The sequence below is a fragment of the Eubalaena glacialis genome, chromosome 10 (assembly GCF_028564815.1).
Source record: "Eubalaena glacialis isolate mEubGla1 chromosome 10, mEubGla1.1.hap2.+ XY, whole genome shotgun sequence".
NCBI lineage: Eukaryota > Metazoa > Chordata > Mammalia > Artiodactyla > Balaenidae > Eubalaena > Eubalaena glacialis.
In genome coordinates, this window is record NC_083725.1 from 116,170,721 (window position 1) to 116,184,752 (window position 14,032).

General features: G+C 60.4%; 2 protein-coding genes across 5 annotated transcripts; one reads left to right on the forward strand and one right to left on the reverse strand.

The window, feature by feature from the left end:
* Positions 1–212: 212 nt before the first annotated feature.
* YIF1A (Yip1 interacting factor homolog A, membrane trafficking protein) lies at positions 213–4,348 on the reverse strand. 4 transcript variants are annotated; one of them, XM_061203728.1, is made up of 8 exons: positions 4,147–4,346; positions 3,243–3,454; positions 2,973–3,077; positions 2,758–2,836; positions 1,378–1,435; positions 1,052–1,207; positions 508–601; positions 213–433 (listed from the first exon to the last, which is right to left on the reverse strand). In XM_061203728.1, the coding sequence occupies exons 1-8, from the start codon at positions 4,175–4,177 to the stop codon at positions 269–271; spliced, it is 900 nt and encodes a 299-aa protein (XP_061059711.1). In that variant the 5' UTR covers positions 4,178–4,346; the 3' UTR covers positions 213–268. The 4 variants fall into 4 exon arrangements, with proteins under 4 accessions (XP_061059711.1, XP_061059712.1, XP_061059713.1 ...); XM_061203729.1 differs by having other exon boundaries at positions 213–415; positions 4,147–4,342; XM_061203730.1 differs by lacking the exon at positions 1,052–1,207 and having other exon boundaries at positions 4,147–4,348.
* A 2,470-nt stretch (positions 4,349–6,818) lies between these two features.
* Positions 6,819–10,463, forward strand: TMEM151A (transmembrane protein 151A). The gene is made up of 2 exons (XM_061203736.1): positions 6,819–6,896; positions 9,132–10,463. Exons 1-2 carry the CDS (start codon positions 6,819–6,821, stop codon positions 10,461–10,463), a joined length of 1,410 nt encoding a protein of 469 aa, XP_061059719.1.
* The last annotated feature ends 3,569 nt before the right edge of the window (positions 10,464–14,032 follow it).

The window sequence follows — 14,032 nt, forward strand, 5'->3', positions numbered from 1 at the left end:
CATTCTCACTTTCTCAGCCACAGATAAACAACTATTTCTGCTGAAACACTTCCATCTGCCTTCCGAGGCAGTATCAAGGCCACCAACTCCAGGGAGCCCTCCCTGGATCCCCCTCCTTCGAGAAAGCCCAAGCCTGGTCCCCTGGGCAATGCAAAGGCCCAGAAGTGTTGGCAAATCCCCCCATAAGCCCCAGAAACAAGGCTCAAACGAAATCAAGGAAACCAAATCTTCAATGTATGGAAAAATCAGTGTCAGTGGGGACCGGGGGTCATCGGACCAGGTGGAAGGTCAGCCAGTATATCACGAGGGGCTGAAAGGCTGCAGCTCCCAGAGTCAGGTAGAGCTGGAGATGTTGCCGGGGGGCCGGGACCCCCATGCTGTCGGGGCCCAGGGCTGCTGTTCGCAAAGAGCGCACCTGGAGTAAAGGAGAGAGCTGAAGTTGGGCCGGGAAGGGAAGCTTGTCCCCAGCTCCGACCCCAGGAGAAGAGGAGCCAGCCCCAGACTCACGATGAAGTACATGAGCGCGGATGAAGTCCAGGCCAGCGCCACGTAGTAGCCATCGCTGCCGAACAGCAGGCCCGTGAGAACACTGAGAATCATCCTGCAGCGGGCAGGGGTGGGGGAGGGAGGAAGAGAGGGCTGGAGACCTCCCAAGGGTCCAGGCCTGAGACTGCCCCAGAGCCCAGCCTAGACCCCGCCTACCATCACCGGGGCCCTTTACCCGCAACCTGTCCCCCCCAGGGACCTAGACTCAAAATGAATTGGGAGGGCCAGGACTCAGCCCTAGGACCTGGATCTGAGACCCCCTTCACTACCCCAGCTCACCCCTCTCCCCTGTGCTCCCAGGGTGACTCTCAACACATGCCTGACCTCCTGAGCAACACTACGCAGTTCCTGAGGAGGCTGCTGAAAACAGGTGCTCCCTCTAGCAGAGAAGAGCTAGGGGGGCTCCAGGGTCACAGTTCGAGGCTATAGCTATGCAGGCCGGGAACCCAGAGCGGTAGGCACCCCCGACCCAGGCGAGCCTCCCGCTCGGCCCACGGGTGCTCACCCCACATATTTGTAGCCGCTGTAGGCCAGCAGGTGGAAGGTGCTCAGGTCGCTGCGCACGGTGGCCAGGTAGACGCCCAGGAGCAGAGCTAGCACCTCCATCACAACCCACACCAGTGCCGTGCTTGCACACAGGCCCAGCACCTCTGGGGAGAACCTGTGGCCGTGTGGGGGTGGGGTGAGGGGAGCCCCAAACCAGCCATCCCGTGGCAGCTGCAAGACTGGGGGCACGGGTGGACTTGGGAGCTGGCACAAATCCCCTAGGGAGGTGAGGAGAGGAGTCAGGAGTGGGGAAGTGGTGGGAATGGGGAAGGGGTTGGCACTGACCTTTTCTGAATGCCCAGTGCCATCCCAGCCAGCAGCACGTAGGTGATGAAGGCCATTGCTGCCAAGAGCCAGAGAGATGTCATCAGCCTGGTTTCCTCAACCAGAGCCACCCCACTAGGTATTCAGAGCCACTGACACCCCCGTACTTCCTTCCCTGCATATCCCAACATGCTCGACCTCCACACTCAGCTCCCCAGTGCCCTGCCTGGGACGCCTTTTCCTGCTCAGCCCTCTCCCACTGTGTAAATGCTACCTGACCCTTCTCTCAGGACCACCAAGCCACCTCCTTCCCCGTCCCTGTACTAGGAAACTCACCAAAGTTTCCTGCTGTGTCTCAGAAACTACATCACAGGCCAGAGTTACCTCTGCTATTCTCTCAAAAGCTCAGATGGCAGCTGGGTTTTCACAGCAATTTCAACTCCTCAGTCCTGTCCTCTGCCCCCTTCAAGCACCAGAACTGACGTGCCCACAAGAGGGCACAGTGTCTGGAGACAGCAAACCAACTCTACCACCTATAAGCTGTGTATCCTCAAAGATACTCAAATCTCTCTGAGCCTTGGCTTCAACGCGTAAAACAGGGATGGCAGTTCCTGCCTTACACAGTGACTATGAGAGGGAAACAAAATGAAGGAGGGAAGAAGAACCTGTGTCTCTCCCAGGGCAACTGGGCTGTTTGGCTGCCCTCCTGGTAGCCCTTCTGAGGGCAGGCCCGGGCATACTCACCCCTCCTCCAGCGTGTCCACCAGGGGCCTCGCCTTGTGCAGGCCCCAGGACAGAGAGAAGTCAGATGCAGAGTCTGCCAGCCACTGCACAGTGTGGGCGGCCTGACCCATGCCATGTAGACAGGCAGTTGTGGGAACCCAGAAGGGAGTGACCACCTCCTCAAAGAAGGGGATACTGGAGCAGGCCTTGGAGGACAAGTAATAACAGTGGTAACAGCTAATGTTACTGCGTGCTTCCTGTGTGCCACGTGCTGGCTGAGCACACACAGCCCTTCGCTGAATTTCCACAGCAGTCCTCTGTGGTAGGAACTGTTGTTATTCCAGTTTTTCAGGAGCATGAAAGTAGCCACCTGAGGTCCCATAGCTGGAAGTTGCAGGGCCAGGTCTAAACCCAAGGCTCCAGGCTGGGGAGGGACATGGTCTAAGTCAAGTGGCAGGAAGGTCTCAAAAGGGAGTACCCTGAGAGCACACCCAGGAAGCTGCTTACTGGTCACCCCACTCTGTCTACCTGGTCTACCTGGCGTCTAGGGACACCACAAAAAGCCACACACAAAAGCACCAAGAGCAGATGCTGAACCAACACATGAGCATCTCTCTTCTCGTTGGCGCCTCAAGGCACAAGTCCCCTCATAACCCCTAGCCCAGGTCAAAGACTCACTGGGGATATAGAGGTCGGGGGCGTTGAGGTCTTGCCGCGGGGGCAAAGGCACATCACGACTGTACTGCACTTCCCAGTTCTGGTGGTGGCAGCAGCAGCCAGGTTAGGAGGAAAAGACAAGAGAGGAAAGAAGGGGGTTGAGACCTGGGGGCCAGACTCTGGGGCAGGATGAGGGAGGCAAGGGGGTCCACCAGCTCACCTGGTAGGCAGCTCACCTGGTGTGTGTAGGGGAAGACCAGTAGCCCTAGCTTCTTGGCCACATAGGCTGTGTCCACAGCGAAAAAATACTTGAGTTTGTTCACAGACACAAAACGGTGCAGCTGGGAGGGGAGAGAGGAGGCTGTGGGCAAGCTGCACCCTCAAACCTCGGGGTGCTCCTCTATGTGCTCCTTCCCTGAGGGCTGCTGTGAGGATTAGGTGGGATCCCGTGATGCCCCAGCCCTGGCCAGAAATCCTGCCACCCTTGCCCTGGGGGTGGGCCACACCTCCTTGTGCACCATGTCCTTCCCATGGGATGCGATGGAGCTGCCATAGGTCATAGCCATGTTGGCCATTGGGTCCCCAATCAAGTGGTTGACATTGAAGGCCACGTCGGCTCCTGGGGCGGGGTATCCCCCCGGCTGGCTGGAGTAACCACCGCTTGTGTCATCGAAGAGGGGAGGGGGATCCGGAGCTGCCCGGGCTCTGTGCTTGGAGCCTGTGGGTTTGTAGGTACCAGAGTAGGTGACAGAAATACCAAGCATGAGCCCAAACCACTGCCCCTTCCCCAGGCTGGGCAGCCCTGTATGGGTCCTGGGAGCACCAAGCAATCAGTGAGGGAAACCAGCTGGATGAGGAGTAGCTGACCCAGAAAGAACTTTGATGAGGGATCCTTTTGGAGAGGTGCTAAATGTGGGCAAAGAAAGAGCTGAGGCAGCCCCTGGAAGTGGGTGCCCGTCTGAGGGTTCCTGGGGGCCTCCTCAAGGGTACTGATCTCTGAACTGAGCCTTGGAGACTGAATTTGCTAGGTGAAGACAATTGGCAGGGCATCCCCGCATGAACAAGGGTGGGAAAGGCGACGGCTGGGTACGCGGAGGCCCTGGGAAGTGGTGAGAAACCCTACCAGGGTCATGACAGGGAAAGGAAGTTTGGGAGGCAAACCCCATTCATGCCCGACTCGGGCACGGGGATCCCAGCAGTGCTGTCACCGCCCGATCTGATCTCAGGTTTGGGCCGAGAGGGCGAAGTCCGGGACGCGTTGCAGAGTCTCACGGGGCAGGAATCCGAATGACATCCGCCGCCCTGGGCAGCGGTCACGGCCGCCCCTCTCCCTCAGGGTGAGCGGGCCGCGTAGCCGACACTCCTTGGGCCGGTCGGCCCGCGCCCCCGCCCACCCCGCGCCCCACGCACCGTGGGCTCCGTAGCCCGAGTGATAAGCCATGGCCCAGACGCTCGCTCTTTCCGAGGGCCCGCTGCGTCGCCTCGTGGTACGAATACTAGTGAGGCAGCTGCTTCGCTTCCTGGGCACCGACCGAGGTTACCGAGCAGCCAGACACGTCCCCGTCCCGTCCGACGACAGCAGCATGTCCGCAGCGTCATCCTCTGCCGCCTGCCATTGGCTCCTCGGCGGGGCCGGCTTGCCCATCCCCTCTCCCAATTGGTTACTGGCGTGCCCTCGCCGAAACGGATTCGGCAGTAACCAACTTCCGGGCGGGGGAATAGGCGGAGCAACTTGAGGCGCTCTCGGATTGGATAGTGAGGTTGTTAGTTCGCGGCGGAGCAGCCAATAGAAGGGTTAAAGTAGGAGGAGATTGAGAAGTATTTCCGCGCCTGCGCAGTGGAGCACTTGACGCTCTACCTGCCACGACTACAGCAGGAGAAGACCCGGAGGAGGCTGGCGGCGGCTGGAGTCCGGGAATGAAGTTTCGCTCGCGGGACGTGCTCCAAGAGGGAGTGGGACGGTGGGGCTGTGACCAAGCCCTGTCCCTCGGGGCTCTTTCCCCTCCTTCTCAATGCTAGCTTTCCTTCCCCATCCTCCATACTTCCCCCAGTACTGGCGCGGAGCCCGGACAGCCGGGGCGGGGGTGGGGTGGGGTGGGGTGCTGGTAGGAGGCCGGGCCGAGCAGTGACTGCGCGGCCCAGCGAGCTCCGGGATGCTGACTCCACCTCCCGCCTCCCACCACTCCTTTCCGCGCGGGTGCTGTCCGCCGTCTGGTGCTGAAATTCCCTACCGCCACCTCTCGATACACACACACACACACATACACACACACACACACCTGGGCTCTCGATACACACACACACACACACACACACACACACACACATTACATGTATTGAAAAACCGAGGTCCGGGTCTGAAGTCCCAGAAATTGGGTGGTAATAGTTGGGATAGGATCCTGCACCAGGCTTGTCCCGTCGACTCTCCCGTGGTCCAGATGATTTGTGGGTGGAGGTGTGCCGATTCGCCTCCTGAAGCGTGGTTGCAACTCCTGAGTCATTGCCAGCCCTGCAGTCATCTCGAAGTGAGACCCCCAAGCCTCACTCATGACCTCAGGGGCTCCTTTCTCTCCACCTTTCTCTCATTCCCACCTTCCCCGGAGACAGTCTTCGGGGCCTCCCTTCACACAGACCTCCAGCCACCACTTTCTACAGAGCAAGATCAGGTCCTCTTCGACCTGCCTCTAGTTAGCTACCCAGTGTCCAGTTACACCAGGTGACCTTCCTGCTCTCCGAACTCAATCCACATGGTCCAATTGCAGTGCCTTTGCCCAGAAGTCCCCTCCACCTGGGATGCCCTTCCCCCTCATATCCACTTGTCCAAAACCTAATTATCCTTTAAGAGTCAGTTCAACTTGTGCCTCTCAGAGAGACAGAGGGAAGAGTCCTGGCTTGGGATGGAGGCCGGAGGCCAGGCTCTAGGCTCCCTCTGGGTGCAGTAGTTTGCCCTGGATGTAAATTCCATGAGGACAGGGCCTGTGTCATTCTCCACTTCTACACTTGTCTTCACGATGCTTGTGAATGCTTCACAGTACTTGCATATAGAAGACACCTAATAAACATCTGCGCCTAATAATTTTTTTTTTAATGGATGAAACTCTGGTTCAGTCCTTTTTTCTCTCTACCGTTTTGGTTACTTCATCTTTAAATGGGTAGGGATGTTGAACAGAATGGTCTTTGAGTTGCTCTTTGGGGAAAAAAAAAAAATCACAAAACAAACCCCACCTAGCATTGCTGCTCCCTATGTCCCACCCACTGATTGTCTACCTTGAGGGCTAGGCCCTGGCCCAGGGGCAGATGTGAAGGTCTGAGGCCCCTGAGGGTCAGAGAGCAGCACTGGGGCCACCAGTACCTGGGAGGTGGTCCTCTCATGCAGGGCAAATCCCACTCGCCTGTACAGCATGATGAATGTGCATTGAATCCAGCACCTTTCCATCCCCATTTCTCCGGTGGGAAAACTGAGGTTGGGGGTGAAGGGTGCCGACTCAAGATCACAAAGCCTAGGGCCCCGGGTGTCCTGGCCTCCTGCTTGCCTGCTCTAAGTGGAGCCCAGCGCCTCTGTCCAGCTAACGAGGCTCACCACAGCTTTCAGGGCTGTAATTGCCCCCTCCACCACCACAAGCGAGGCTTCAGGGGTGGGGTCTGGGTGGGCTCAGGCCTGGGCCTACTCAGAGATAGGACCCCGCGGGTACCCACCCCCTTCGAGATTCATTTTACAGCAGGGGAGGCTCAGGCCCCAGAGAGCAAGGACTCGTCCAAGGTCGCAAGCTCGATCGCGGCAGGAAGGGAACCCAGGCGTCCGTCCACCCAGCCTGGGCTTCTCAGGGGCGGGGGCAGCGCCCGAGGTGCCAGGCGCTGCCGGCGGCGCCGAGGGTGCCGCGGGGGCGGGGTCAGCGGAGGGCGGGGCGCCGGGCACCGCGGCTGCCAACGCCTCCGCCGCCGCGCTCTGGCTCTAGCTCCGCGCACTCCCTCCGCGGCCGCTGAGCCGAGCGGACGCCCTCCGGGGCCGCGCCGCAGACCTCCGCGCTCCCCCCTATCATGCCCCGGGCCCGGGCGGGGGCCGCCCAAGCAGCCAGGACACCATGCCCGAGGGCGGCGGTGGCGGCGACGGCGGGGAGGTGCCCGCGCTCATCCCGGACGGCGAGCCGCTGCGGGAGGAGGTACCGGCTCTGTGTGGTGGGGGCCGGGGCTGGAGCGGGAAGAGGGGGACAAGGGAAGGGGCGACCACCAAGGCGGGGGCTGAGGAGGGAAGTCCGGAGACCCTGTGGCCAATGACGTCACTGGGGTAGCTTGCGTCCTGCAAGAGGTCCTGGGGCCTAGGAGCCCACGTGGGGGTAGGGGTGGGGTTGTCTGGGAAGGGATGGGGGGGCAACTCCCGCCCCCGACGCCCCCTCATCCCGCCTCGTCTTCCTGTGACGTCAGCACCTGGCCCCTGCGCGGCCCCATTCTGCAGCGCTGCCCCTCACCCCCAGAGCCCCGGGGTCAGGCCCCCAGGCACTCACGAGGTGCCCGGGCGGCGCCTGCAATGCAGCATCGGTAGCGGGGACATGGGGGGCGGGGAGCGGAGGGAAGGGGGAAAGAGGGAGGGAGGTGGCCTCTGGTACCCCTTCTCCCTCTCCCTGAGGTGAGGCCCCAGGGCCCATCCTGCTGGTTGGGACCCTCAGAATGGCCCCTCCTCAGTCCTAGCCAGGAAGAGGGTCTGCAGGGCTGTAGGGCCCAGTGTGGGGTGTTGGGGGTGGTAGGTGGTGAGTAGATCTGTGTGTGTGTTTCGGTGGACGGAGGGTGCTTGTGGGTGTGTGAATGTCAGTGCGTGCTCCGCACACCTTGAATGGGATATACATGCCCTATAGTCAGGTGAGGGTCTGGTGGGTCCCTTGGCTTGGGTGAAGTGCTCACGTGTGAGTGCATGTGAGTGTATCGTCCTGCGGTGTGTGGGTCTCTCCCGGTAGAGTCTGTAGGGTGTGGGTGTCAGGTCGCAGTAGGGGTGGGGGGATGTGCACCGTGGTAGGTAAGGGGCTGCCGTGTCCCTGCGCTTCAGCGAATGTGTAACATTTATGTGCATCTGTGTGTCCTGTGTGGGTGGGTTGGGGGAGGGGGTGCGTGTGCACCTGTGCACCAAGTTACAGTGGGGGAGGGGGGTTGCGCCCTGGGCTCTGGTGAGGGTCTGCTGCGTGCTGGATAGACAGGCAGCGGTCACATTCCCGGTGGGTGGGTTCTTCCGTGAACTTGGGGTGGGGTGGGGTGGGGGTCGCGGATGAAGGTACGTGCATCCCACTGGCCCCGCAGGTCAGGGTAGTGGTATGCCTCTGTGGTGGGCGGCTGCTCCGGGCTGGGATGGGGACAGTTCCTCTCCTCCTGGCTTTCTCACGGCCTGGTGGGACTGTGGGGGAAAAGGTGGCCCCTTAACCCCCCCCCGCTGCTTCCTCCAGACCACGTCTTCCTTCTCCCCCTTTTCACCCCTTCTCTCTTCCGCCTTCTCTCTCCTTAGGCACCTGGGGATGAGGTGGGAGCCAGGCTGGCAGCCCGGCCAGGGAGTGGTCCCTGCTGCCCAGCAGCTGTGTCCCGCCCCCACCCCCAGCACAGATGGGGAGCGGAGGACGGCACTCCACCTGCTCCCCATCCCACCGCCCAGACTCACACCTCTCCCTCTCTTCCTCTTTCTCGTTTACTTAAAAGCCTCGCCCAAGTCTCCTGCTGTCCCTAGCGAGACCAAGGGACCAGAGGGAGTTGCAGGGTGACGGTAATAATATTTATTCCCATGGCCAGACCCTGTGCTAAGATCTTCACACATTATGATCTCGTTGAATCCTCACAACAACCCCAGTTTACAGAGGAGGAAGTTGAGGTCCAAAGAGGATGAGGGAACTGCCCAAGTCATACAGTGAGTGGTGGAGCCAGCACCCAATCCTGGGCTCCTAAGCCCATGCTCTTCACCCCTAGGACCCCTGCCACCCTGGCTTCCCACACCACCAGGTCCAGGAATCAGTGCCCAGAGAGGGCAGGGATATGGCCCCAATCACACAGCAAATCGGGAGCAAAGTCAGGACCAGAGCTCAGTTTTCTCAGTGGCCAGTCGTGGGGGAGAGGGGGGTCCTCTCCTCTTTTGGCAGAGATGGGTCTATTTTGTCCTACATGCCCCTGACCGAGAGATGACAGGGCACAGTGGAGGATAGGCTTGGGGCAGAGAGGCCTGGGTTTGAGTCCTGCAGCTCGACTGTCAGTTGGCTAGAAGGGTGAGGCCTGGAGCAAGTTGCCCCGTCCCTCAGAGCATCAGTTTCCTCCTCTGTAAAGTGGGGGCACAGCACCACCTCCTTCAAGGGGCTTCAGCAGAGCAGCAGGCACAGCTGATGGCCGCATGCTGACCCACGCCTCTCCTCTCTCTGCCCACTCCGCAGCAGCGGCCCCTGAAACAGTCCCTGGGAAGCTCCCTGTGCCGCGAGTCGCACTGGAAGTGCCTGCTCCTCACGCTGCTCATCCACGCCTGTGGCGCCGTGGTGGCCTGGTGTCGCCTGGCCACGGTGCCGCGGCTGGTCCTGGGGCCCGAGGCGGCCCTGGCCCAGGGGGCTGGGGGCCCGCCGCCCACCTACCCAGCCAGCCCCTGCTCGGATGGCTACCTGTACATCCCACTGGCCTTTGTCTCTCTCCTCTACCTCCTCTACCTGGCCGAGTGCTGGCACTGTCACGTGCGCTCCTGCCAGGCGCCGCGCACCGACGCCAACACCGTGCTCGCCCTGATCCGCCGGCTGCAGCAGGCGCCGCCCTGCGTCTGGTGGAAGGCCACCAGCTACCACTACGTGCGGCGCACCCGCCAGATCACCCGCTACCGCAACGGCGACGCCTACACCACCACGCAGGTCTACCACGAGAGGGCCGACAGCCGCTCGGCTCGGGGCGAGTTCGACTACTCGGCCCACGGCGTCCGCGACGTCTCCAAGGAGCTCGTGGGCCTGGCCGACCACGCGGCCACGCGGCTGCGCTTCACCAAGTGCTTCAGCTTCGGCAGCGCCGAGGCCGAGGCCTCGTACCTCACCCAGCGGGCCCGCTTCTTCAGCGCCAACGAGGGCCTGGATGACTACCTGGAGGCCCGGGAGGGCATGCACCTGAAGGACGTGGACTTCCGCGAGTCCCTCATGGTCTTCGCCGACCCCCGCAGCCCGCCGTGGTACGCGCGCGCCTGGGTCTTCTGGCTGGTGTCGGCGGCCACGCTGTCCTGGCCGCTGCGCGTCGTGGCGGCCTACGGCACGGCCCACGTGCACTACCAGGTGGAGAAGCTCTTCGGCGCCAGCTCGCCCGCCCCCGGGGCCGGGCCCAGCGGGCCCCCGCTCTCCCGTGTGGCCACGGTGGACTTCACCGAGCTCGAGTGGCACATCTGCTCCAACCGGCAGCTGGTGCCCAGCTACTCAGAGGCCGTGGTCATGGGCGCCAGCTCGGGCGCCTACCTCCGTGGCTGCCAGCGCTGCCGCCGCTCCGTCAGCAGCAACTCGCTGCCCCCCGCCCGGCCCAGCGGGCCCCGCCTGCCTTTTAGCCGCAGCCACCTCTCGCTGGGAGCCGGGGGCCGCGCCACACCGGGGGTCTTCCGAAGCCTAAGCGGGGGGCCGCTGGGGCGCCGTGGAGAGGACACGGAGCCCCTGGAAAGCCCACCGTGCTATGAGGACGCCCTTTACTTCCCGGTGCTCATCGTCCACGGTGACAGCGGCTGCCAGGGGGACGGGCAGGGTGCGCTCTGAGACCCCCGCGGCCCCCAGACTGGCCCTCTCCCCGCCATCCCACCACGGGGCTTCCACGCCTGAGTAATTGTTATCCAAAACAGGAGGGAAGACAGACCAGCACACAAGGGATGGGGTGGGGTTGGAGCCCTTAGACAAGCTAACATGCAGGGACCCGCGGTCATTTGGGGGGCGGAGGGACACCACCGCGGTTGGGTCTACGAACCGTCCCAGCATGGCTCCCCTCCACCACCACCACCACCACGTCCCACCCCCTGCGATGGCGGACGATCTAGCTTGGGGGCCTCTCAGGCTGAGCAGGGAAGAAAGTTTCCAGAAAGCCTGGGCTGGGGGAGGAGTCCCGGGGACAGCTGTTGCCTGCAGCGGAGGGCTGCCTATGGACTCTTCCCTGCATGGCTGAAGCCACATCGGGGGCCCTCGAGCAACCCAGAAGCACAAATCAGCGGTTTGGGGCCGCCCAGCTGGGCTGGCATCCATGAACCTGAAGAGCCGGCTATGGCAGCACCACGGCCTCGGCCCCACTACCCTCCCAAAGTCCCCGTCCTCCTTCCCTGACAGGTCCGTCCCTGCCTGCCCTCTGGCCTCTGCTCAGGGCCAGTCCCTGATCAGACCCTGTGGCGCGGCCCCTCTACCAGGAGCCTGGTTCTTGGAGCACAGCCCTGTCCCACCCCCCGCCCCCCCTGTTTTCCCTGGTCCACCCTCCCCTGCACATCCAGTCACCCCTGTAACCCGGGATTCCTTCCCAGGGCCCCATCTCAATTCCATATTCCCTGGTCTCTGCTCCTGGCCCCAGAAGTCCACGTCCGCCTCTGTCAGCCGCGCACACGCCTTCCAGGCTGTGTCCTCTCATCGCCCCCTGACTTCTCTGCTCTTTACCTTCCTGATGACCCACGGGGCTCAGGGCTACCGGGCATCCGAGGGGCCTCGGCCCCGGCCACAGCCTCTTGGACGATGCCCTTGCTCTGCCATGGAGGCCCCTGCTTCCCCCGTCCCTGGGGCCTGGCCCAGGGGACACCAGCCCTCCCCCAGGGAGGAGAGAGTAGTCCCTTCCCTTCCAACTGGGGCTTCCACCCCCTCTCATGGGCCGGTGGGGGAGGGAGGAGGCAGAGAAGATGCAGATAAAATAAAAGGTATGAAATGGAAGGTCTTCTCACGTGCATTCCTGGGTGGTGGGTTCAGGGCCACCACAACGAACACAATGGGCCATGTTGGGTCTGGGAGGGGATGCAGGGTGGGGCTGCAGACCCCCAGGAGAGGGTGAGCTCCCTGCCTGGCCTGGGGTCTCTGAGACTCAGATTTGGGTTGCTCTGAGCAGCTGACTCCAACCGACCGGCGTCTGGGTCGCTTCTAAGAGACTGTCCAAGTGGCCCCTCTTCCAGCCCAGCAGCGGTTTCCATTCTGCTGCTGGGTGTGCTGAGGACTAAGGGAGTGTGGCTGGTCCCCAAAGTGGGAAGAAAGAGGTATGGCCTGTGGCGCAAATTCCGTTCCCTCGATGGCTGTTGGTGCCATGGATCTGAGGGAATGGGCACTGAGCAGGTCAGAGGACGCAAAGCTGGAAACAGCCAGCCCCAAATCCGGGCATGGGGTCTGAAGACAGAAGAGGGCAAAGGAAGGGCCTCCCCCAGTGGTGGAGCTCGAGCGGTCCTTGGAAGTGACATCTTCCTGTACAGCTGTGCAAGGTGTTCACTGTGCAAGAGGTAAGTGTGGGTGGAATCCCACCTGTGGGCCACTCCTCAAACCCTGGCATGAAGCTGCATCCACCTGGATAAAGGGCACCCTTTTCTAATCCATGCAAAGGCACCATGAGGGCCAGTGGTGGCCCTAGAAGAGTGCTGAGAATGGGTGGGATTCCCCCAGGCAGAGACAAGGCGAAGGGTGCTCTGGGCAGTGGGAGCTGCCTGCACAAAGGCTTGGGTGCAGGGCATGAAGCAAGGGTGGAAGCAGAGCTGTGGAAGAGGTAGCTGAGGCCTTCAACACCAATCCCTTAACTGGGGGATTGCCCTTAAACTGGGGCAAACAGGAGCCATGGAAGGTGGTTGAGCAGGGAAGTGACAAGCCCAGGGCTGCATATTAGGATTTTTAGCAAAATTCCAGCTGCCTGCTGGCCACGTGGGGAGGGTGGAGTTAGAGACCAGAGCTTTCCCTGTGCATCAGCCCGCTGCCTCACAGGGGGTGAAGTCAAACCTTTGTTCAGAAGCAACTTAGGTGGAAAACTCCGTGGTGCCCAAACATTCAAGGAAGCTGCAGGAGGCAGGGGGGCAATGTGTGACTCCAGCTCCTCCCCATAGGGAAGATTTCCCTCTTCCATCATCCTGCTCTAACACCTCAGCCACTAATGGCCCACCAACCACTATCCATTCTCCCCTCCTCAATACCAGAACCCCAGTTTTACTTTAGATGGCGATGAGCCCAGCTAAAAGGCAATATTTCCAGCCTCCCTTGCACATATGGTGTGGCTGTGTGACTTAATTTTAGGGTATGAGATATAAGGAGAAGGTCTTGGAAGGGATTTCTAAAAATGCTCCTTGAAATAGAAACAATATTGGTGAAGGTTAGTTCTGTCCTCTCTGCTTCATCCTGCATTCTGCCTGGAATGCAGATGTGATAGTTGGAACTCCAGTAGCTACTTGGGACCTGGAGATGACTTTGAGAATTGTAGCCATGTGCTGAGGATAGCAGAGAAGCAAGATAAAAGACCTGGGGCTGGGAATTTCCTGATGGTCCAGTGGTTAGGACTCTGAGCTTCCACTGCGGGGGAGCACAGGTTCGATCCCTGGTCAGGGAACTAGGATCCTGCATGCCGTGTGGCGTGGCCAAAAAAAAAAAAGACCCTAGGCTTCTGATGACACCATAGATGTGTCCACATCATCCCTGGGTTGCCTACTTCCAAACCCTCTCAGTGAAGAAGAGAAATAAACCATTAGTTTGCTTAAGCCACTGTTTTTTCTTGTCACTATTACCAGCAGCCCATGTTATTACCTATTTACTGCTGCATCACAAATTACCCCCAAACTTAGTGGCTTACAACATCAATAATCATTATTACCTCTCCTGGTTTCTGTGGGTCAAGAATTCAGACATGGCACAATGGGAGTGGCTTATCTCTGTTCCATGATGTCTAGGGCCTCTGCTGGAAGAATCAAAAACCAGGAGTGGAATCATCCAAAGGCTCGTTCACTCACATGTCTGGCAGTTGACGCTGGCTGATGGCTGAGGGCCTAACTAGGGCTACTGGCTGGAACGCCAAAAGAGGGCCTCTCCATGTGGCTTGGGCTTCCTTATAACTTGGTGGCTAGGTTCCAAGGACAAGTGTACCAAGAGAGTGGAGGCTGTATTGCCCTTTGCGATCTAGCCTCAGAAGTCACGTACATCACTTCTGCCCTTTTCTATTGGTTAAAGCTATTACAAAGGTCCACCCAGTTTCAAGCTGAGGGAACATAAGACCCCACCTCTCGCTGGAGGCTTGTCAACATCACATTGTAAGATTAGCATGTGGAATGGCAGATATATCAGTGGCCATCTTCAAAAATGCAATTGGCCAATGAGCCAAACGCCATTCCTAACAAATC

What these genes read in the sequence shown, in the direction of transcription:
- YIF1A (XM_061203728.1), bottom strand. Translation starts at nt 4,177, where the DNA reads ATGGCTTATCACTCGGGCTACGGAGCCCACG. An exon ending in TCTTCCCCTACACACACCAG is followed by an intron (nt 2,837 to 2,972) that starts GTGAGCTGCCTA and finishes TGCCACCACCAG; the next exon opens with AACTGGGAAGTGCAGTACAG. An exon ending in CCGCGCTCATGTACTTCATC is followed by an intron (nt 434 to 507) that starts GTGAGTCTGGGG and finishes GCCCAACTTCAG; the next exon opens with CTCTCTCCTTTACTCCAGGT.
- TMEM151A (XM_061203736.1), top strand. Translation starts at nt 6,819, where the DNA reads ATGCCCGAGGGCGGCGGTGGCGGCGACGGCGGGGAGGTGCCCGCGCTC. An exon ending in GCGAGCCGCTGCGGGAGGAG is followed by an intron (nt 6,897 to 9,131) that starts GTACCGGCTCTG and finishes CCCACTCCGCAG; the next exon opens with CAGCGGCCCCTGAAACAGTC.